This window comes from Gymnoscopelus braueri (assembly GCF_963280865.1).
Source record: "Gymnoscopelus braueri genome assembly, chromosome: 6".
NCBI classification, from domain to species: Eukaryota; Metazoa; Chordata; class Actinopteri; order Myctophiformes; family Myctophidae; genus Gymnoscopelus; species Gymnoscopelus braueri.
Window position 1 is genome coordinate 47,670,661 of NC_137607.1, and position 23,255 is coordinate 47,693,915.

At 40.2% G+C, this 23,255-nt stretch overlaps 2 protein-coding genes across 4 annotated transcripts in view; one reads left to right on the forward strand and one right to left on the reverse strand.

The window, feature by feature from the left end:
• The window catches only part of LOC308087481 (5-hydroxytryptamine receptor 3C-like), a 41,025-nt gene that overhangs the window by 3,972 nt on the left and 13,798 nt on the right, over positions 1-23,255 (forward strand). For 2 of the 3 annotated variants that reach the window (XM_080431371.1, XM_080431372.1), the window contains exons 4-6: positions 55-99; positions 1,291-1,397; positions 4,615-4,784. In XM_080431371.1, coding sequence (XP_080287497.1) covers positions 55-99; positions 1,291-1,397; positions 4,615-4,784 — 322 coding nt within the window. The remainder of the gene's footprint in view (positions 1-54; positions 100-1,290; positions 1,398-4,614; positions 4,785-23,255) is intronic. The other variant, XM_080431373.1, reaches the window with a different exon arrangement.
• LOC308087482 (microfibril-associated glycoprotein 4-like) lies at positions 4,942-21,256 on the reverse strand. Its single transcript, XM_080431374.1, has 6 exons — positions 20,894-21,256; positions 18,896-18,953; positions 17,403-17,520; positions 15,410-15,564; positions 13,908-14,376; positions 4,942-5,682 (listed from the first exon to the last, which is right to left on the reverse strand). Exons 1-5 carry the CDS (start codon positions 20,986-20,988, stop codon positions 14,134-14,136), a joined length of 669 nt encoding a protein of 222 aa, XP_080287500.1. The 5' UTR covers positions 20,989-21,256; the 3' UTR covers positions 4,942-5,682; positions 13,908-14,133.

Consider the following 23,255-nt stretch of genomic DNA (forward strand, 5'->3'; position numbering starts at 1 on the left):
ATCTTTGTTGTATTTTCTCTGTACTAAACATTGAAATTATTGTCTCATCTCTAGGATGAAAAATCCCAGTCACTAACAACATTTCTATGGCAAATTCTTGTAAGTCCTCTTGACCTTTTTATATTTTTTGCATCAGAATTGATAAAAAAAAAAAAAAAAACTTTAATGGAATCAAGTGGATCTCCGGATCCGCATGGGAACAGTGTAGCCTAAAAACATCCCTGTCCCATAAAACTAAAATACAGCGAAATGGCAATGTGTTTCTGCAGGTAGACACCACTACTCCAGTGGCTGATGACAGCTGGTATAGAGGGAAATAATGGGTAAAACATGTTTATATTGTTTTGTTATGTTAACACAGGGCAAAGTTACATGCAAAGTCTTTAAATATTTGGCACTGATCAGTTCAGCGGTTAGTGAGATGAGCTCCAGACACACAGAAAAACCTTTTATTTTTGATGTAACGTCCCCAGTGTTTCCTGTTGTCCTTGTAGTTGTTGTCTGTCTTGTCTCTACCTGAGTCACCTGTGTCCTGAATGCCCCAGCCAATCCCTGTGCTGATTGTCTTTGACTTCCACCTGTGTCTAGTTAGTTCCCTGTGAATATACAGGTATGTGTGTGTTTCTGTAGATGTTTGTCTCTGATCCTCTGTTTATTTGTTTTTGCCGTCTAGTCGGTTCTTCCACCCTGAGTTTTCTTCTTCACTTCCATTTGGACTCCAGAGTTTTTAGTCTGGGTCAAGCTTAGCTCTGGTCCAGAGAGAACTCGCTAACGCTCTGGACCAGAGCTAGGTCGAGCTTAGACAAACCCTGACAGGGGCGACGATTTTTGTCCACGCTATTGGGTGTGCAACGCATGCGCGCATGCATGTGCGGCCAGTGCTTCGCGGTTATTTTCCGGGTTTGTTACCTTTTGGGGGTGGGGGGAGTTTGTTACCTTAATGCGGTTAATTTGGTTAATTTGGTACAAAGAATGTACTCCATGAAGTGAAGATGTCAGAGGTTTTTTTTTTTTGTGATGAGTTTGTGATGGGTGCTCATCATTTCCCCTGGGTGCTTTAGCCCCGAGGCACCCACAGTATCGGCGCCCTTGAACCCTGACACCTACAGTAGGCTGCAGTTCATACTATTGACAAAGCACTACATGGATACTATAGTGCATTGTCAATATTTGCATAAGGTTTACTTTGAAAATATGGGACAGCTATCCTTGCTATTTTCAAATCTGTCTATTTATAAAGTTGTGCACACACATGTAAACAATAGTTTAATAATTTCTGATTCTATCTAGGAGTGGGACATTGAGGGTTTGAGCTGGGATGAGAGAGAATGTGGGGCTCGGAGAGTCTCTGTCCCTCGGGAGAACCTGTGGATTCCAGACGTCCGCATCGGGGAGTTGTAAGTTACTTCCCCCATTTTATGAGTTCTGAAAAAGGCGGCACACTCCTATTTCTGAGAAATGCTATGTTGACTATTAGTCAACAATGTTGACTAATAGTCAACATAGCATGTTGTGGCTGTAGGCTGAACTTGTAGTGCAGGTCTTCAGATGGGTGCTGCGCGGCCCGAACATCTAGTGTGACGCGTCGTACACTTCGCATCGCAGATCCACCTTACAGCCACCTCACAGTGTGAGCGAGAGTATTGCGTGAAAGTAGGGCGAAGTCGCTTATAATTGTCGGACATGGCAACACTGTGGTGAAAAGTAAGGCAAATTCGCCTATAATCAGAGGACATGGCAACGCTGAGTGTCCTGTGCTCCCCTCTTTCTCTGTCCCTGTGTGTCTGTCCCCCTGTCTGTCCAATAAGGTTCGGTCCCACATAAAATTGCCTAGTTGGGTTCCACCTAGGGCCCAGGTAGAACCCACCTAAAGCCCACATGGGCAACCCAGTTGGGACCCACCTCGGTCCCACATATAATTGCCTAGGTGGAGCCCACCTAAGGCCCAGGTAGAACCCACGTATAGCCCACACGGGAAAGCCCAAGTGGGCCCATATAGTTCAGCCCACCTTGAAACCATATGGGTCCCATGTCAGCCCCACATAAATTGCCAAATTGGGGCCCACCTAGGGCCCAGGTAGAACCCACTTAAAGCCCACATGGGCAAACCCAGTTAGGACCCACCTCAGTCCCACATAGACTTGCCTAGTTGGGGCCCACCTAGTGCCCAGGTAGGACCCACCTATAGCCCACATGGGCAACCCAGTTAGGACCCACCTTGGTCCCACATAGAATTGCCTAGGTGGGACCCACCTAAGGCCCATATAGAACCCACTTATATCCCACATGGGCATCCCAGTTGGGACCCAAGTGGTTCCCGCTGACATTGCTGACATTGGGCCCATATGGCTTAGCCCACCTTGAAACAATATGGGACGCAATGGGCGTGCTGGCTGGGTAGGCTGGCGTGAAAGTGTATAATATTTAGAGAAATTGAAAGTTTCAAATAGAGAAGTAGTAGTAGTAGTTGTGAATTAGCAAACTGGAGATTTAGTGATTTAGACTGAATGTTTCCTTTAGCCTCATTGTGTGCTAATGCACGCAACTGTTAAGGCAGGTTTTATTTTTGTTGTGTCTCATAACATCCTTTGTCCGTAAACAACATAGGCGACCCGTCTGTGCCTTGACTTCACCCGGCCCCCGCCCCTTTGCCTGCAGTGTGTGTCTCTCTCTCTCTCTCTCTCACACACACACACACACACACACACACACACACACACACACACACACACACACACACAGCACGGAGAAGTTCTACAGAGTTCTAATGAATTAATAAGATAATATAACAGCGTATCCGCGCGCCTGGTGTAGCCGGTATCATTGATAATCACTTGGATCTAAACAAACGCGCTGTACGCACCACGCATACGCTCGCTTTGAAAAGTCTGGTGTAGATCGATCGGCCGATCGATCGGCCGTGTTGTGCCCCCCCCGAGTATTTTTTTCTCTCCGTGTCTGTGTCTCTTTTTTAAATCGAATGCTAAAATTGCCATTTGAATGTAGTTTAAAAAAAAATACATATTTTTTAATTTAATTTTATTATAGTATTATATTTTTTTTCCTGACCTACCAATGCGAAATCATCATGTCATCATGTTTCCCCCTATAAACGTCACTTGAAAGTTACGTTTTAGAAATAGTTATCACAACATAGTTATCTATATAATAGTTATCACAACAGCGAACGCTGAAAATCAGCTGTGCAGCCTGTGCTTCTCCTGTCTGTCTGTCTGTGCACTCGTTGCGCACAGCTGTGTGTCGTTCCTTCATCAAGTGCAGGAGCTGTACTGTAGCCCCGCCCCCGGCTGATGCAATGCTGTGTGGCCTTGTAGATCAGCTGTGTTCTCTACGCGAGACAAAAGCAGGCACTTGTAGGCAGGAACACATGCAGACATTATTTACGTGCGGTAAGAAGTTGTTGCCTAATATTTCTCTCCTCTTATAAAAAAAACGAAAATGAACTAACTATATAAATTAAAACCATAACCATAACTATAAACTAATATAGTTGCTTTCACAATTTAGTTTAGCCTGTTATTTGAGCATTTGTATGTGTAAACGTATGTGTTTATTATTGTACTACCATACATAATTGTATATAATTATACATTATGTAAAATGTTCGAAAATATTCGAATATTAAAAATAATAAAGCATTGAAATTCGAATGGGATTATAGAGGAGAACTGACAGCTCTACTGTGTGTCCGTGTGTCTCTCTCCCCCCCCCCACACACACACACACACACACACACACACACACACACACATGCTCTCCTTGTCTCTCTCTCTCCTCCTCTCTCCCTCCCCCCTCTCTCTCTCTCCCCCTCCCTCTTTCTCTCGTGCTCTCTCTAACCCCTCTCTCTCTCTCTCTCTCTCTCTCTCTCTCTCTCTCTCTCTCTCTCTCTCTCTCCCTCTCTGTCTGTGTCGCTGTCTTGCACGTCAAAGGGTGCTCACTATCTCGCAGATGATTGGCTGTTCAAAACGGACCAACCGGAAGTAAATTGCGAGATGAAATATATAGCACTTTATGATTATTAGAGAAGGAGACACATGTGAAGGTGGAAAATGAAATGTAGGAGATTATATAGTTTTGCATGAGCGATTTTTGTGGCAAATTGTCAGTGCTTTGGCCGTGAGTTGTTCCTTTAGGTTCAGGTTCCAAAGGCGCGCGGGCTCTCTGATTGGTGTGGCAAGATTATAGTATGATGCATTTTGCTTCAGTGGAGGAAAAGGAAAGAAACCTTGTTTGTATTTATTCTCCAAAAGGAACTTTGCTGATTGATGAGATCAATAATATAGTGTGACAAAAAAAAAAAACATCTTCAGCATATTTCTCGAATATTGATGTCGCAAAACAGTGACTTAAAATGTGCCGTTGGCCCGTTTCACATCATCGGGTGAACATTCAGTGTGCAACATTTCACAGAGACATACATAGAACATAAGGTTGTTCTTGTTGTTGTTGATCTGCTCAGTTAAGAAAATTAAAGTTTTTCATTAATATGTTTTACTGTTGAACTTAAGCGTACATTAACCTAAACCTAACTGTCTTTCTCTTCCCATTCCTGTTCCATGCCATGTTTTCCTGTCCTGTCCTGTCCTGGTACAGTATGGATGAAGACCATTCTCCCTCCACTCCCTATGTGTACCTGGACAACAAGGGCCATGTATATGATGATAAGCCCCTCAGAGTGGTCAGTTCCTGTCGCCTGGAGATCTATGCATTCCCCTTCGACATTCAAAGCTGCAGCCTGACCTTTGGTGCCTACCTTCACTTTGGTAAGACTAAAAATCACAACGACAGGATAAGAGGAGGCTATATATTCTCTGTTGAAAAATGATGAGTTTGAATGAAAAAATATAGCTGCAAGTAGAAATAGAAGGCCCGAAGGGTGCCGTCCTAATAATAATAATAATAATAATAATAATACATAACAATAATGACACATTTAATTTAAAACACCTTTTAAGTCACCCACTTTACAGTCATAGCAAAAAAATCTGTCATTTTTGTTATCTTCTATTTTTGTAGCTGCTCATATTATGATGAACATCCTCTTTAAAACACAAATCTAATTAGTTGAATTGTTTTATTATTATTATGTCTGAGTGTTTGTTTGATCAAAGTACATTATTACATTATATTATATAAACAAAGTAGTGTTTGTCTTTATGAATCGTTTTGTTCACAGGAATATGTAAAAATGTTTCATACAATGATTAGAACAGTGTTTCTCACACTTTTTAACTTCAGGACCCCATAACTCTTAGAGTGTACAAATGGAACCAAATGGACCCGTAAGGGTCTTCCCTAACTTCCCTTTTACTCAAGTAAAAAATCTGAGTACTTTTTCCACCACTGACCACAACCTTCATCTCCAGAAGAAACACATTAGATAATTATGTATTAGACATAATTGTATTTATATATTATTCGTGTTTCAAATCAGGGGTTACCAAACCTTTTCAGCTCAAGACCCAAAAGATAGATTTGTTGTTAACTTAACACAACAATACATTATGAATCAAACGTTTAAAGCACCACTATGTATGCCACATTGGACACAAATAACATGGCAGCCAACATCTTTGACTTCATTACCCAAGAGTCTCTGTAAGCATGTCTGGCAAAGACGCACTGTGATTGGCCAGTCTTCACTTTGACTGGGAGTTCTGCCTTGGTGTTGTGGTAAACTGAGCCCATTTTGGAAGACGGAAGCAGACATGTTTCTCTGGGTGGTAATAAATCACAATCCTTTACAGTCCGAGGTAGTCATTTCCAACAATCTTTTTATTGTCAAAAAGGCAACAAATACAGGGTTCAATGTTGTATTTCGCATCTTTGTTCATGGGACCTGCTTTGTCCTGTTGAACGTGACAACTGTGTGCAGCCGAAAATCACAGAGAGTCCTGTTTTTCCCAATAGCACCATGTTATAAGCAACCAGATATTCCTCCTTCTGACCACTCACAACACAGATTTTATAGAACAATAGACCTTCTTGGGCAGGCCTTCTCAATCGGCACAAGGAATTAGCATCTCACTTGGTTTAAACATGTGACAATTTACTTTAACCCTTATCTATAAAACTGTACCTTTACACAAGCTCATATTATGCAATCTTTGTTTAACACCTTATTACCTTCAAAATAAGACCACACATATATGTATCCAACTTTGTATGAATGATTTAGACAAAAAGAGATGATTTAAAAGGGGACTTGGCGTTTTCCTTAGATTCAAGAAGAAAAGTCTACATGCAACTAACTGGCTTCTCCCCAACCACATTTGTTCACACTTGTGTACTTACTATAGAATAAGCTTTTACTGTGAGCTAGTTATAATTTACAATAATTCAGTTTAAGTCTATTTCTTTTAACAGCTGGCTGTAGAGAGAGAGAGAGAGATGGCAACATGCGTGATTAGATCGCATAATTACAATGCCTTTTTGGGAACAAAGAACTCGGCTGGGTGTGGTCTTTTAGGTTAGCACCTAAGACAATAGACAGGATAGCTAGACTGTTTACCTTAGTTAGATCACTAAAGCTGTTCTCCCCCACTCACAACCCTCTGGCCTCCTTGTTTTGGTCTCACTCTGACATGGAACTTCTTGACAATTTGTGTTCATAATGTATTAATAGCATATTAACTTCATATTCATCAGTCTTGAATACTGATACACGACATATTCCCCTCATGGAGATATATTAATACATCTCCACAAAAGGATATTCAAGACTGATGTCACTTGTGTAGGTATCAACTAGAATCTGTTTTAACCAAAAGACAACTTATTCTATTAAAATGGTCAATCCGTAACCCCTCAAGACTGTTGAATTATAAAAGTGACTCATCAACAAACATTGTACATCAAACACACAGAACTAATATCGCTGTACTCTCAGCTGGACTTCTTTTCACAAAACCCAAGAAAAAGTCAAGTTAATACAAACATCATTATTACAAGTTGGCAGTTACATTGTGTGGACAACGCGCAAATACAGAGACACAGCTCTGCTCTTATTTTTTCTATTCTAACGAAAGCAATTCATTCTTTTGACCGTCCATTTTGCACAATTTGACATGAGGCATAAGTACGAATTCCCTGGACATGCTGATATGCAATCTGCAGATTTGCACACATCATAGCCCAGAAAACCTTTTGGGAATTTTTGGGAATCACACAAGAATTGTCATCCTAAGGGTGTTGCTTCTGAACCGAATCACAGCTATTTCAGTACTTGACTTGATATTGACAATCAGGATTCTCTTATCCATACCTGATCCGTACGGGTGCCCCTCTTTTCATATGATCGAAAGAAAGTGTCATGCCTTTCAATTTGCAGATGCAACTTGATGTGTCACGGGTAACTCCTATAGGTACCTGGGACTTCCAACCGCTGCTGGTTTGTCAGAAACTATTGTAGATCTGTGACGACAGAGGTGTTGCACCCTGGCCTTGGCAAGGTGTTTTGCAGGGCCGATGATGATGAGTTGACAGGTAGCTGGTGGTCGCCACTTCCTGCTAGATCGGTAACGCGGAGATGAAACGGCTGTCAGGTCTGGAACTCTCTCCTCCGGTGTGGCCGGTTGAATCTCATGCAGGCTGTATCCCCACTTCTCCCCTCTCGACCATGGTCTGTGATGGTCACTGGTAGGTGGAGAGATGTGAAGATAGGGTAGCTGTGGTTCCCTGGAGGTAGAAGTCCAGGCGACCTCTGTTTGTTCCGGGTCAGCTATTCCCTTCTGCATTGTCATCCTGGTCCAGATGGATGGCTCCAATCTCAGCACCTGCTTTATTTCTCCTAGTACAAAAACAAAAGTCCACCTATACCTGCTCCACAGAAGCTAAACAGATACCTAACTGCTTTATTACTCATACATTCAGGGATTAGTCACTCATAGACGCACAGTTTAACTCATGCTGTTAAAATTAGAGAACCTATCATCAAATTGTTGACTGCTATCTGATTCTTTCAGACAGTATATTCTCCTGCTGATCCATTCGCTCCTTCATACATTGTACTAACTAAATTCCAATATTAAAGTGATCTTTCCCGCCTTATCCCTATTTTACTCTTCTAATTCCTGTTGTACTTTGTCAATCAATCGTTCCATTTAGTTTATTCATTTACCACAGCTTTCTCCTTTTTCCATATATGACTCTTGTATTTTCCTAATAATAAATCTCCTATTTTAAATCTTTTACTGCATCTTATTTTGCTCCAAATTTTCCTGACAATTATTTCCAAAGTTTGTAATTTATTTAAGGACAAATCTCTTAATTTACTGTGATTCTCTTAGAGTCCTGGTTAACTTACTATTTGTTTTCGTTTTTTAAGCATGTTCCAAAATGTATTTTGCCATGATTTGATAATTATGAGAATATTCCAAAACTGTGAAGTCTAAAGGACAACCACAGAACTATATTTTCTTTAAATGAGCATTTTTCCAAAAATAAACTGACAATATCTGCAACCTGCATACTCTATAATTTTGTTACAATTTAGTAGACTCTTGAAAGCATATTTTGCTAAATCATTATCAAATATGCTCCCCTCAGGCCACATTAATTAGTATTTGTTCAAATCGTTTCAGTCACAAACATTTGTCATTCTATTTCATTTTCTAGGCATACAGCTGTTTTCACAAAAATGTTAAATTCTCCTCTTACTATTCTGACTACTGAAAGTATGTTTTACACTGTACTTCCCTTCCTTGAAAATAAAACACAAACGATGGATACCATTATGTTGGTCACTTCAGAGCAGTTCGTTCAAAAGGAAACTAATACTAATGTAATATTGTATGAAAAATGTGTCATTCTACACAACACACAATATTCTACAACCAGTATTACATATAAACTTTTAAGCATTGTCAATACAATATAGAAAATGGGTGTGAATTTGGTCAACACATGTACACTCTATGTACATGCTGTAATACATGTATTATCGTGATTTCTGTTTAGAAGCTGTAGCAAATGTAAACAAAAGGTATTAGGCTATATCGCCAAGGATAGGAATTTTTGAAGCTCAATTTAAAAATACTTTAAAAATAATAACAATAATAAAAGGTCATTTTTCTAGAATTAAGACACTCTGGGACTACACTAAGCCCCTCTAGTTACTTCTAAAACTGAATCAAATACAAATCAAACATTCTGAGCGTCTAATAATTTTAAAAGTCTGGTCGATACATTACTTCTTCCAGACAGGAACTGTCTTTATTAAGCTGGCACAAGACACTCAAGCCATACTGACAATCATCACTTGTATAGGCCATCTATGAAATAAAGGATTAATCGTTAACACAACAGACAAACAATGTTAATTCAAGCATTCTTAACACACTAGACCTAAAAAATACTACTAAGGTAACCTCGTTAAAACTAAGAACTGTTAGAAGGAAGCAACTCTGTCACCATGAAAATAATGTCAAAAAGACCTAATCAACTGTCATTAATGGACAGGCTTCATATTTTGACCGCCAGGGGGAGCCAATCTGACAATGTCAGCTCAGCCCCCTCAGAGGTAAAATACACTATCATGTCGTCAAATAGATCACTACCACAGGCAACACGTCATCACGTAATGATCACGTGACGGTCCGTGCTTCCAGTGGGGTGAACTTGTAATTTCTCTTTACAATACTCTAACCAAAAAACGTATTTCAACTTATTCTTAGCCACCAGTGGTACGTCACAAAAATCGAGTATAATTACACGTTTGCAGCTTCAAATCCTACACATTCGTGTCATTAAAAATAGTAACATAGACTGGTTAACTGTTCATAAATTGTCATTCAAATTCGGGTTTAATCTATTTAAGAATATCTACTTTCCTTTAACATATCGATCTAAATAGGTTACTAAACGGTGTGATAATTCCTCTCATCTACCCGTTGGCAATGTCCATCAGTTTAAAAGGACAGAAATAGTCTCGAATGGTTGTGCCCCATCAAATAATCACTCATAATAAACAATTTTAATTTATACCTCTAGTAGGGTTTTAAAGCCACTTATAGCACCACTCTTAAACACCTTTCAGATATTATGGGAAAAATATCTCATTGTGGGTATTTAAGCAGGCACTCGTTTTTATCAAATTTATCCTAGCATTTACTATTTAGTTACAATCAAACAATTCGTTTTAAATTCGACGCATAATCACTTCTTCCCACAGCCCAGTGAGCCAAAATGCAATACATCTGTGAATTGAACCACACAGATGTAAAACACCTTAGCCCAACCTACAAAGTAACCATGACTAAGTTTAAACATATTACTACAGAATGCCATGGTGACTCCAAAGGCACACAACAGAATCCTTTCCTCTGGAACCAGCCAGAATGAGGGACCCTGGGGTCGCATACCCCAAGGTTACTGTGTGTGCACTAAAAAGACCATATTTTAACATAAAGACAATGTTCTCCATAGCACACAGGTTAATGACCAGACCATTAAGGAATACGGGCGTGGATAAAGCACGCAGAACAGGCCAATAACAAACCATTAAACATACTTAGACACAATACCTTAACTACCCTAATTTGAACATCAACAGTGATTTTCGCCAATTTAACTCATTCCTCACAATAAACAATACAGCCATCATCCCAACCTCACTCCACCTTCAAGAACCGAGAAACAATCATTCAATAAGCACTCCTACCATACAGTTCACATGAAACAAACACACAACGTTCCCACCCGACCGCTTAACGACTATTTAAAGAAAAACAACGGTAAAACATCTCAACGAAAATTAAGGCACTGCTCCACACTCACGTGTCAAAACAGACAAATAACACCATTACAAAGAACCTTCAAAACAACAGAAACCTGATCCGTAGTTTCTTAAAAAGACAAGTCTTCCTATTAAAAGAAAGAAAGCTAAAAAAAAGCTTCATAAACAAAACAGTGTGAAAAACTAAACGCCATCTTGTGCTTAAACACAGTCAAAAGAAGCCTTTCCCACACACGAGAGAACGTGTGTCCTTGTACAACTACAGGGTATAACGTACAATTATTCTAAATGTAAAAATAAAAAATTAATACTTTACTCCCTTCAAAGATCTTATTCCATCAAAACTAAAGGAATCTCGTACAAGCGTTGAGATAAGGAGATATTACGAATGTAATATACATAAGAAAGTAGCTTTTAAGTTTTTAAAAGTTAAAACTCCAAACTGCGTCTCTCCGGATATGACGTAGAAACGCGGAAGTCAAGACGCGTAGAAAAACTACATTCCCGGCCCAAAAACTACAAATTGCGCGTCTGGCCCGAGTGAAAGCTCTCACACAGAAGAACAAAGAATGAGCTATGCAAAAAATACCTTCCCCCTCTAGAATAAACAACACGAAACAGTAGGCCTACACTGCTCTAAATTTAAACCTCCTATCCTCACCTGTTCACAAAGTCAAGAAGCAAGACGCTTCTTTAATCCTATAAACAGCCACATTCTAAAACTGGCTCCTAACCAAAACATAACCGTTCCATTCGCCTTCGTAGGTTTCCAAAAATCAAATCCAGCTTCATATTTACACAAATTTCCACTCGACACAATAGGCCAAGATAAAAGACACAGATAAAAAACACCTAAGTCCAAACAAAGTTTTAAAAGCTTATCATACTCCACTCCCCTCTTCAAAACATTATACCTATTAACAATGTTTTGAGAAAAACTCATTCATTCACGAAGAAAAATTGGAAACGAACCCAAGCTACTGTGTGCACTAGCAGCTCAAGTCCACAGTCACTTTAACAATACAAAATCATCCGACGCTAAAAAGCAACACAATAGATAGAGAGAGAGAAAGAGAGAGAGAGAAAGAGAGAGAGAAAAAGAGAGAGAGAGAGAGAGCCGTAGCCCTACCCGAGACCCATTAACAAACAGGTCACAAACGCTACAAGCAAAAATCCACCGCGACGCTTGGAAACAACATATGCAAACATGCACAACGAGTACCAGGAACCAACTTTAAGTGCCATCAGTGGGCTGCCCTTACATTACATACTTATAGACATTCTTACCGAACCGAATATTTTCCACAGGCCTCTCTGTCAACCTTAAACGCTGGGATACAATGTTGCAAACTGTTTCACAAAATAAGCTTAAAATATCGGTATTTAGAAACGTGTCGGCTTAAATCACTGCGTAGCCATGGATCACATGACGCTCGTCTGACGATAACGGCAATACTGGAAGTTATTCCCCGATAAAACAAGCTTAAAATATAAAACAACTCAGAACACCCTATCCAGCTCTTTCATACCTTCACTTCCTTTCATAACCATGTGGAAATATCCGGGGCGCTCACGTATATTATAACTAGCAAGATTAAACACCAATAGTGAGAGTCTAGATTTACAAGGCTCTATTTTATCACAAGAGCCCTCTTAAACCAGATGTGTTTTTTACACTTTCTGATCAGATCCTACGTGTAATTAATGTCTAGCTTGAACCCCTAGAAAGAAATTAGACGCTTTAATGTACCACGACAAATCAAAAGTCCATTTATACTATCCGAAATGCAGTTTAACCCAGACACGGCTTGAACCCCCGTGAAGAGATCGAACACTTTTTTGTGGTACACGGAAACGGTGAAACACACACTTCTACGCTCCCTGTGTCAGTGTCTCACCAATGCGTGCATGAAAACATACACTCCACAGGCTCCAAGCGGCCTTCAAGCACGCAACTTAAAACCACACAGAGACATCATCCATTTCCGCCGGAGCCAAAATGGCCCATATAAGGTTTTTTTTTTTCCAACCGCCATAAACATGGACAAAGTTTTAACATTAGAGGTACAATTCACACATACCTTCAACGAAAACTTTGTAGAAATGTCCCGTGTTCCAGCAGCAAAGGGCCTAGCTGTCTCGCCAATAATTGTGTGGTAAACTGAGCCCATTTTGGAAGACGGAAGCAGACATGTTTCTCTGGGTGGTAATAAATCACAATCCTTTAAAGTCCGAGGTAGTCATTTCCAACAATCTTTTTATTGTCAAAAAGGCAACAAATACAGGGTTCAATGTTGTATTTCGCATCTTTGTTCATGGGACCTGCTTTGTCCTGTTGAACGTGACAACTGTGTGCAGCCGAAAATCACAGAGAGTCCTGTTTTTCCCAATAGCACCATGTTATAAGCAACCAGATATTCCTCCTTCTGACCACTCACAACACAGATTTTATAGAACAATAGACCTTCTTGGGCAGGCCTTCTCAATCGGCACAAGGAATTAGCATCTCACTTGGTTTAAACATGTGACAATTTACTTTAACCCTTATCTATAAAACTGTACCTTTACACAAGCTCATATTATGCAATCTTTGTTTAACACCTTATTACCTTCAAAATAAGACCACACATATATGTATCCAACTTTGTATGAATGATTTAGACAAAAAGAGATGATTTAAAAGGGGACTTGGCGTTTTCCTTAGATTCAAGAAGAAAAGTCTACATGCAACTAACTGGCTTCTCCCCAACCACATTTGTTCACACTTGTGTACTTACTATAGAATAAGCTTTTACTGTGAGCTAGTTATAATTTACAATAATTCAGTTTAAGTCTATTTCTTTTAACAGCTGGCTGTAGAGAGAGAGAGAGAGAGATGGCAACATGCGTGATTAGATCGCATAATTACAATGCCTTTTTGGGAACAAAGAACTCGGCTGGGTGTGGTCTTTTAGGTTAGCACCTAAGACAATAGACAGGATAGCTAGACTGTTTACCTTAGTTAGATCACTAAAGCTGTTCTCCCCCACTCACAACCCTCTGGCCTCCTTGTTTTGGTCTCACTCTGACATGGAACTTCTTGACAATTTGTGTTCATAATGTATTAATAGCATATTAACTTCATATTCATCAGTCTTGAATACTGATACACGACAGTGTCTTAGCAAATGCCAGGATCAAACTCATTGTCTCCCCTATACATAGTAATTCAGGGACCCCCCTGAGTCTATACATGGAAGGATGATTGTTATTGCTTAAGCATAACTTTATAATTTTGTGGGACATAATATGCTATATAGTTGTTAAAAAGTTACATAGTGCTGTGAAAATAGCAGATCTACAAGCTCAAATGTGTGTGTTCTCTAGGGTTCAAGTGGTTAAGAATCACGTCTGATCTTCATGGATATGGAGAATATTTTATAATGCGAGGTGTTCTGCCAGAGGTAGAAGCCGTTGGGGTTGTTGAAGTGACAGCTGTGGTCGTCGTGCCAGAATGCACCGTGATCCTGGTTAGCACAGTTCTTGTTCCACTGCTCCTGGTTCTTGTCGAATGTGGAGAACTTGCATCCATTGCGATGTGTCATGGCGTCCCCCGCGCCTCCCTCCTTGAAGCCCGACACCTGCGACAGTGGTGGACAGTTAACAAAATACATTTAACTTGAGCGCTGTTTACTTAAGTACAATTGTTTTAAGTATCTACCAGGCGGCAAGGAAGCTCCGCTGGATTTGAAGTCCAGGAAGTTATTCTTTTAAGCGTGCAGTTCCCATTAATGGCCCATCAGATGTCACTAATTCACCTCCTGCTGGTGTCTTTACACTTGATTTTATTACTTTGTGCTTTCAATCGCTAGTTTAAAGTATTTTTCAATTATCATGATGTGTTTAGCAAATTATGGGCCCATTATTTTTTTAATTAATGATGAAGGAGGGTATGCTTCTAGGGCTTCAACTGGTTCTACTGAGTGAGGACCCGCCCTCGCTGCGTTTGCAGCCAATACAAGTCGTTTCCGGTTGCTTTTCCGGATCAGAAGTTCCAAGATAGAGGATTAGAATTTGCCGAAAAAGTGGCTTCAAAACGGGTCTGTAGAAACCAATGGGTTCCCTTTCTCCATATTTTTTACAGTCCATGAACTGTACATTACCTGAGTAAAAAAAAAAGTTTGGGATACAAAAATATTGCACTTTTGACTCCGCTACATTTCTAGGAAGGGGGCAAAAGTACATTATGAATTAACCACTTAAGCCCTTAATTAAGCACTTAAGCCAGTGTGCCTCTACTGGTTCTACTGAGTGAAGTGTAGAGCATTTGTACTACTCCCTGCTGACAGGTGCTGCCCCCAGCCTGTAGGAGTATTCACCTGTTTCCTAGGCTGTGTGTTTTCCACTTCCTGTCGATTTGAGCCAATGAAATCCAATGAAACTGGTCAGATGACCAATGATATCCAATGAAATCGACAGGAAGTGGAAAACACCACACCACAGCCTAGGAAACAGGTGAATACATGCTGTAACAAGCATCACCTTCACCGCCCGGCTTCCCTTCCCCGGCCACGGGCCAATTTTGTTCGTATAATAGACAAAGTCGGATGCACAACGGTAGTCCATAATGTTTTTTTTTACAGTCTATGGCTGTATGTAGATTTTTCTTTTGACCTGCAGCTTGTAGTCGGTCGCCTCGGAACCAACGGTGAAGTGGGAGTAAAAAGCGAAGGCCATGTTCCCCTCAAAGTCCTCCACGTCCAGCCTCAGATGGTAGCGCTGGTCCCTGGTGAGGAGATGCATGTGGTCCAGTCCCAGCCAGAACTCGGCTGTTAGAGGGGGGGGGGGGGGGGGGGGCAAAGTATATCGTCACTGTCAGGCAGAAACCTTATATCTAGGTATAATATATATCTATGACATTTTACATGACAATTAATTGTCACACAAAAATCGCGATTAAAGATTTAATTGTGTTTTTGTTGTTGAACACTGGAACATATTAATAGAAATTACATTTTAGGCTTTGAAATTGCACAGGGCAGACAAATAACTTAAATATCTCTGCTGTTCGGCCGGAACCAGCTAAATCCAAAATGGTAATTGTTCAGGAAATGAAAAACAAAATATCAATTTTTCAGAAAATGAAGAAAACCTTATATCTTTAAAACAAAGCAATACTGCCTCATTAAACTTGGTATTGTGACTTTATATATTATCAGATACTTGCATGTGTCATTATATTATCACCACTTTACCCAAATCCAGTGCAAGTGGAGTTAGGAGGTTTTGTCCATCATTGATAAGAACAGCTGGCAATGGATCTCAAAGCTCACAACACATCACAACGCATTGTGAGCTTGGAGATCAGCTATTTATGGTGAGCGCCATTCTCATATACTATAGATCAAGCTGAATTCTGTACTTAAACAACTTTTATTTTAACATGCATTGTAAACAACCATGGATCTAACTGTTACCACTGTTGTTCTTCTACAGTTGAGTGCAACAAACAATTCTGCCTCAATACTCAATCATGTATTTAACAAAAGCGATCATGGCACACCAACAATAAATAAATGGCATATAAATACAAAATACATTCATGAAAAATAGAATCTGTCAAATCTGTAGCCTAATGCACTAACAATAACAACCACAGTTGAATTTACCTATCATATACCTATCAACATTTTATTATCACACTGTTGTGTGTTGTGTGTTGCGTGTGTGTGGTGGGTGTTTCTTAGTGCTTTAGATTGTCATAAAAGCTGTGAAAGTCTTTTGGCATGATCTCCTTGAGCTCTTGGAGATGTTTGAAACAAACTCCTGCACACACTCATTCTCTGTCCATTAACATTTAAAAAGAAAACACGAGCAGATGACCTTTGTGAAGACACCCTTCTCCTCTTTACTGGGGTGACATCTATCAAACCTTGCACATACATTCTCTTCTCTTCCCAGTTTATGTTCTCCCAAAAGCATTGAAAAATCTTCTCCCTGTCTGCCTCATACAGAGCAGAGCTTCTCGAGAGCCTGAGAGGAGGTGGGAGTTGTTTGTTTTTGACGGACAGTTTGAGGGTCCAATGGAGTTAGGAGTTTTCGTCAGAGGCGCTTTTTAATACTTTTCATATGTTATTATTTAAAAAAAAATTACACAGATGTAGAGGGGGTTCAATAGCGTTGTTTATGAAAAAAAAAAAAAAAACTGAAAATGGAGTTAGCTGGTCCCGGCTGGACACTGACGATATACAAAATGATTGACATATTTAATAACTTTATACTTTCCAAAAAAACGTGGAAATAGCCGATCTACAAGCTCACAATGCACAATGAGCTTGTAGATCGGCTATTTCCGCTACTGTTGGAAAATGTATGAACATTTTTCAACATGGAAAACGATTATGACGATGATGCAAAAAGGATTATTGCGATTATCTCAAATAATTGTGGCTAGGCGATTATGTAATAATTGTGAAAGGCCAATGTATGTCCACATTTCAACTTTTTATGTTTTTTTGTTTGGTTTTTTGTTAATTAAAACATTGTCATACTACAGTGTCGCACAAAAGTAGAACGGCACATCCGCATTCCTTGAGTGTGGAAGTGCCAGGGACGGCGCCATTTGACTGGAAGGGTACCAAACGTTTGACGTTTTTGCGCTACTCGCCTGCAGGGTTTCCAAAGCCGTCTTTGTACTGAGCCCAGGGTCTGTGGAAGTTGACATGTCCGTCCATCCTCCTCTGAATGACCGTCCATCCTCCGTCTGTGTCCATGTCACAGTACACCTGCATGGGGGTAGGACAATGACCAAAGGACAGTACAGTACATTTACTTGAGTACTGAGTACCGACTTGCTGTTAGGCAGGAACCCAGCTCCATATTTTTACTTTTTGCGTTTTTTTCCCGTAAATGAATGCCCTACTTGATCATACTACAGCGTCACACAAAACATCGAAAGCAGCAGATCGGCAAGCTCACGACGCGTTGCGAGCTTGTCGATCCGCTATTTTTGCTATTTTTTAATTTAAATTCTGAAAAGTAACAGTTTTGGACATGAGGTTTCCACCTGACAGAGACGATATATCTGTACTTTACCCAAGTGTTTTTATTTATTTCAAAGACATAATATTGTACTTTTGACTCCACTACTATTTCTAGGGAAAAAGGACATTTAACCACTTTAGCCCTATTTCTAAATCGAGCAAAAAAAAGCAGATCCACAACCTCACAAAGCGTCGCGATGCAACGTTTTGTGAGCTTTGCGTTTAAGTGGTTAATTGTCTCCGCCAGGCCGAAAGGCATGGCAAGAGAGTATGTTTTACCCTCCGTCCGTCCGTCTGTGTGTGTCCGTGAGTGTCCTGTCCGTGTGTTACCAGCTAATCTCAGGCACCGTTGGCCCGGTCGCTGCGAAACTGTGCACGCACACTCCCTGGATGCCAATTCAGAACCTCTTTCTCAAATTTTTCACATGGGCCTGTTATAGTGCCACCTGGAGGCCGATTTGTGCAAAACCCATTTCTTTACATTACTCCTACAGATTTTATCCAAACGTCATGCAAATCGGTACACAGTATCTCTATAGTCATGTGATCAACACGGATCTGTCCGATTTCCCATATTCCAGCCTCATTGGCTAAGGTTCGCTTCCAAAATTTGCAGGATTGGTCCGTTTTGAGCAAAATGCCTCAAATCATGAACGCAGCTTGCGATTTCCGTGAAATTTCACAAACACATTCCCACTGGGCCAAGGAAGAAATGCCACCCTTTTTCACATTGGCCTGTTATAGCGCCACCAGCAGGTCTAATTTAGCAAAACAAATTTTTGGAACAAAATGCCTCAAATCATGAATGCAGTGTCTGATTGCCGTGAACGACCTAAGAATAAATGGCACCCTTTTCACATTGGCCTATTATAGCGCCACCAGGAGGCCACAATAACGTACCTGACCTGGCGGAGACCTGTGCTCCGAGGAGCACTTTTTCTAGTTCATAATGTACTTTTTCCCTTCCTAGAAATGTAGTGGAGTCAAAAGTATAGTATTTATCTTTGAAATGTGGTGGAGGGAGTCATGTAGTATCCAAAAAATACAAATACTCAAGTAAAGTACAAAACTACAGTAGTAGTGAATATAAATATACTTATTTGTGTCCAGAACTGACCTTGAAGGGTGTAGCGTCGGGGTAGATGGTGTAGACTCCACTCTGGGTGGAGACATTCCTGTATAAGTATAAAGTTGATGAAATATGTCAGGCATTTATTTTGTATATCGTCTCTGTCGGGTGGAAACCTCATATGTCCAAAACTGTTACTAAAAAACTAAAAAAATAAAGAAATACAAATAATAATAAACAAAACTAGAAAAAGTGCTCCTCGGAGCACAGGTCTCCGCCAGGTCAGGTAGGTTTTTGTGGGCCAACAATGTTCGGAATTTGCCAATCAGGATGGAATATGAAAAATCGGACAGAACCATCTTGATCACTTGACTATAGAGATAATGGGTACCGATTTGCATGATGATTGGACAACATTTGTAGGAGTAATACAACAAAGGAAAGTTTTGAAAAAATCGGCCTCCTGGTGGCGCTATAATAGGGCAATGTTAAAGGGTGGCATTTGTTCTTCAACTAAATGCGAATGTGCTTGCAAAGTGTCACCTCAATCGGACGCTGCGTTCATGATTTGTGGCTCAATTTTGTTCAAAACGGGCCACTTCTGAAAACTTTAGATGTCATTGTTAGCCAATCAGGATGAAATATGAAAAATCAAACAGTTCCATCTTGATCACATGACTATAGAGATCATGTGTACCGATTTGTGTGAAATTTGGATAAAATGTGAAGGCTTAATATCCAAAAATGTGTTTTACATAAGTCGGCCTCTTGGTGGCGCTATAAAAGGCAAATGTGAAAAATGCAGGGCGGATGTTTTTCCTTGGCCTCTAGGGAGTGTGCGTGCAAAGTTTCACGCAGATCGGTGCAGTTATAGTTAAAAACACAAATCAGCCTTTTATAGCGCCACCATGAGGCTGATGTGAAAAATGTCAGGTGGCATTTCTTCCTCGACCTAGTGGGAATGTGTTTGTGAAATTTCACGGAAATCACAAGCTGCGTTCATGATTTGAGGCATTTTGTTCAAAACGGACCAATCCTGCAAATTTTGGAAGCGAACCTTAGCCAATGAGGATGGAATATGGGAAATCGGACAGATCCGTGTTGATCACATGAATATAGAGATACTGTGTACCGATTTGCATGACGTTTGGATAAAATCTGTAGGAGTAATATAAAAAAATGGGTTTTGGACAAATCGGCCTCCAGGTGGCGCTATAACAGGCCCATGTGAAAAATTTTAGGCAGAGTTCTGAATTGGCATCCAGGGAGTGTGTGTGCGCAGTTTCGCAGCGACCGGGCCAACGGTGCCGGAGATTAGCTGGTAACACACGGACAGGACACACGGACACACGGACGGACGGACGGACAGGGGGTAAAACATACTCTCTCGCCATGCCTTTCGGCCTGGCGGAGACAATAAACAAATAAAGTAAAGTAAAGTTAGTTATATTATTCATTACGTTTATTCTGGCATTGAAAGTAGGAGAATGTGTTGCCCAAAGGCTTGTGTAAATATTTAGTTGTTACTTAGAGATACGTTACAACTAATTTGTGTGGTGCAACAGCTTTCATTTTAGCAATGCAGTCTTGACTTAGAAGCCATTTACTCTATAGCCTCAGATGCCCATGCGTTGTTGTTTTTGTTTAGTCTTTTTTTAAATGTACGCTATAACTAGGCAACGTTTGAACTTAGTGCATTGATAAGAACAGCTGAATGGACCTCCAAGCTCACAATGAGGTGTCGAGCCTGGAGTCAGCAAAACCTAACCTAACTTTTTAGGGTGAAGTTTTGTAGTGTGGGTGTAGCAGAAAGGGGGGGGGTGTATTCTTCATTGATTATATAAATCAACATGACAAAAAAATATTTATCCAAAAAGTCTTTAATGTTTTCATTTATGCTAATTAAAAAGGACCATCACCCTTAAAGAAACAAAAAAAACACTTTCACAATTCACAACACAATAAAAAACCCATAATTAAATCGCCATTATTTGAGTGACAATTAGTGGTCCAGTAAAATGTCATAGATGGTGACAGCAGGCCTACCTGTACATGACAGCGCAGTCCTGCAGCATGGACAGGTCCTCACAGTGGACGCTCACAGACACACACACCACCAATACAAATAGTAGCAGCATCATCTTCACCAGGTTCTATCAATCCTCTCCTCACGAAAAAATACCTCTATCCTCTCCCTTCTGACGAAAAATAAAAATGATTCTCTTCTCACAAAAAAATATATAAATCTGTGCGTGTGGAAAACAATAAAAAGAATTTCACCAACTTCTTTACACCCATAAGCCTGTGATGATGTGACGACAACAATAAAGCTGATTGAGATTCTGAGTGAAATCTTTCCGTGTGTGATCCAGATCAGAGTGACATGTGAGAGCGTGTTGAGAGAATGCTTAGAAGCATCAATGCACCAATGCACTTCTAGTTCTAAACAATGACGTATCCTTATTCAGCCACACCCTGCTTCACAATCACAAGATCCACAGACTGTGGTGGCAAGTAACTAAGTAGGCTGCGTTTATTTAAGGACTGTACTTAAGTAACATTTTAGGTACTTATTATTATTTTACTTGAGTATTAGCATTTTTTTATACTTGGCAGTGGCAGTGGTGTAGAGCAGTGGTTCTCAAGCACCTTTGGCTCAGGGCACCCCATAATATAGCACCGAACAACATAGCACATAACATAACACCAAGACAATACATGAAGTCCCCAATATACACACAAACCATCCAATCAGTGAAGCATTTTGTTTAAAAGCAATCGTGAATAGACAAAACTATCTTTGTCCAGATGGCATGAGATGTATGACGATGTAAGGGATGTTCAAGGGATGTTCTATTGTGAGTGCTAAAAGTGTGATGGCCTTATTGTTCATATCAGAAAGTGTCGGTGAAGGAATACTTATTTTTGTTGATTAATTGAAGTTAATAGGAGACCAATCTTAACAAGAGCAAAACCATATTTAAAACATTATCTTTGAACCTGAATCATCAGTAGGCTCATTAGTGATTAACACTGAGAGTTGTTTTGAAGTTTATATTATTATTTTATATAGTTTTATTTTGGTCTCCTACCGCAGCAGCAGTATCAGCAAATATTGAATTATTTGTTCAGGAATGAGACAAAAACTAAATAAATCTCCATGAATTCAAGGCTTCATGGGGTGAGTAATTGATAGGAAACTAGAAAAGTGTGCTCCTCGGAGCACAGGTCTCCGCCAGGCCGGGTTACCTAGCCAGGGCCCGCAAACTTTGGTCATAGCCATTTGGAATGGAATCTGAGAAACGGTGATGTGCGATATGGGTGTCCCCAGATCTAATATGATTTATTTTGGGGGGGGTCCCCAATTCAACTATGATTATTTTGGGGTCCCCAGTTCAAATATGATTTTTTTTGGGGGGTCCCCAGTTCAAATGGGATTATTTTGGGGGGTCCCCATTTCAAATATGATTATTTTGGGGGGTCCCCAGTTCAAATAGGATTCTTTGGGGGGTCCCCAGTTCCAATATGATTATTTTAGGCGGTCTCAGCCTGAAAAGATTGAAAACCACTGCCCTAGACGCCACTGCATGACCGTCATGCCTCTCCATCAGACAAATGAATGGACGCGCCGGCAGTAAGCTGGCATCACCAGGCTTTTCACGTGGGCCACGTACAGCAGGGTGGAGATACTGATAGGTATAGGGCTGGCCCTGGCTGCCTTGAGCAGCCCCTGATGTGGGTGAAAAGTGCCTCGCCTAACGTCGTACATTTCAGCCTGTCACACAGTCCATGGTTGTTGTCACAATTTGCCTATCAAATCAAATGGATGCAAATTAACCTAAACCCAAATCTAGCTGTAAGGCTGTAATGGTCTGCCTTCCCTCCTACATGAACAGTACACACCTTTAAACTGAGACTTGCATAGATAGACAGACACAATATAACGATCTAACAACATACTAGGGAACCAACTACCAGACACACTCAACAAAAATTGAAATGTTTCAAACACAAACAAACACATGTACTGACTCACTTTTGCGCTGTAAAAAATACAAATAAAGTTTCCTGAAATGCTGGTTTGACTTGTCCCAATAAATGTTGAGAATGCTTCATCTAAAGACCATATAAAGGGCACTCTTTATTGAGCACGTCCCCAACATAAACACATTGCTGTGGCTCAAATTTCAAATGTCGGGAAGCCAATAAATCCTTTTATTTTTCATTCCACATAATGCATGTGATCGTTAATGAGGAAATCACAGGATACATTTAATTTATGTTGCAATCTATGATTTGTTGTGTTATTTTATCAGTAGTTTATAAATGTAAATGTGCAATTCATAATGCATATTTGTAGGTAGGGGTCTGTGGAGACAACAAATGTATACCCCGAGCTTAGGGAGTT

Excerpts from the sequence above, each read along its gene's own strand:
- LOC308087482 (XM_080431374.1), bottom strand. The coding sequence starts at position 20,988 with ATGATGCTGCTACTATTTGTATTGGTGGTGTGTGTGTCTGTGAGCGTC. Across the intron at positions 18,954-20,893 it reads GACTGCGCTGTCATGTACAG|GAATGTCTCCACCCAGAGTG; the intron begins GTAGGCCTGCTG and ends ATACTTATACAG. Across the intron at positions 17,521-18,895 it reads CCGACGCTACACCCTTCAAG|GTGTACTGTGACATGGACAC; the intron begins GTCAGTTCTGGA and ends ACCCCCATGCAG.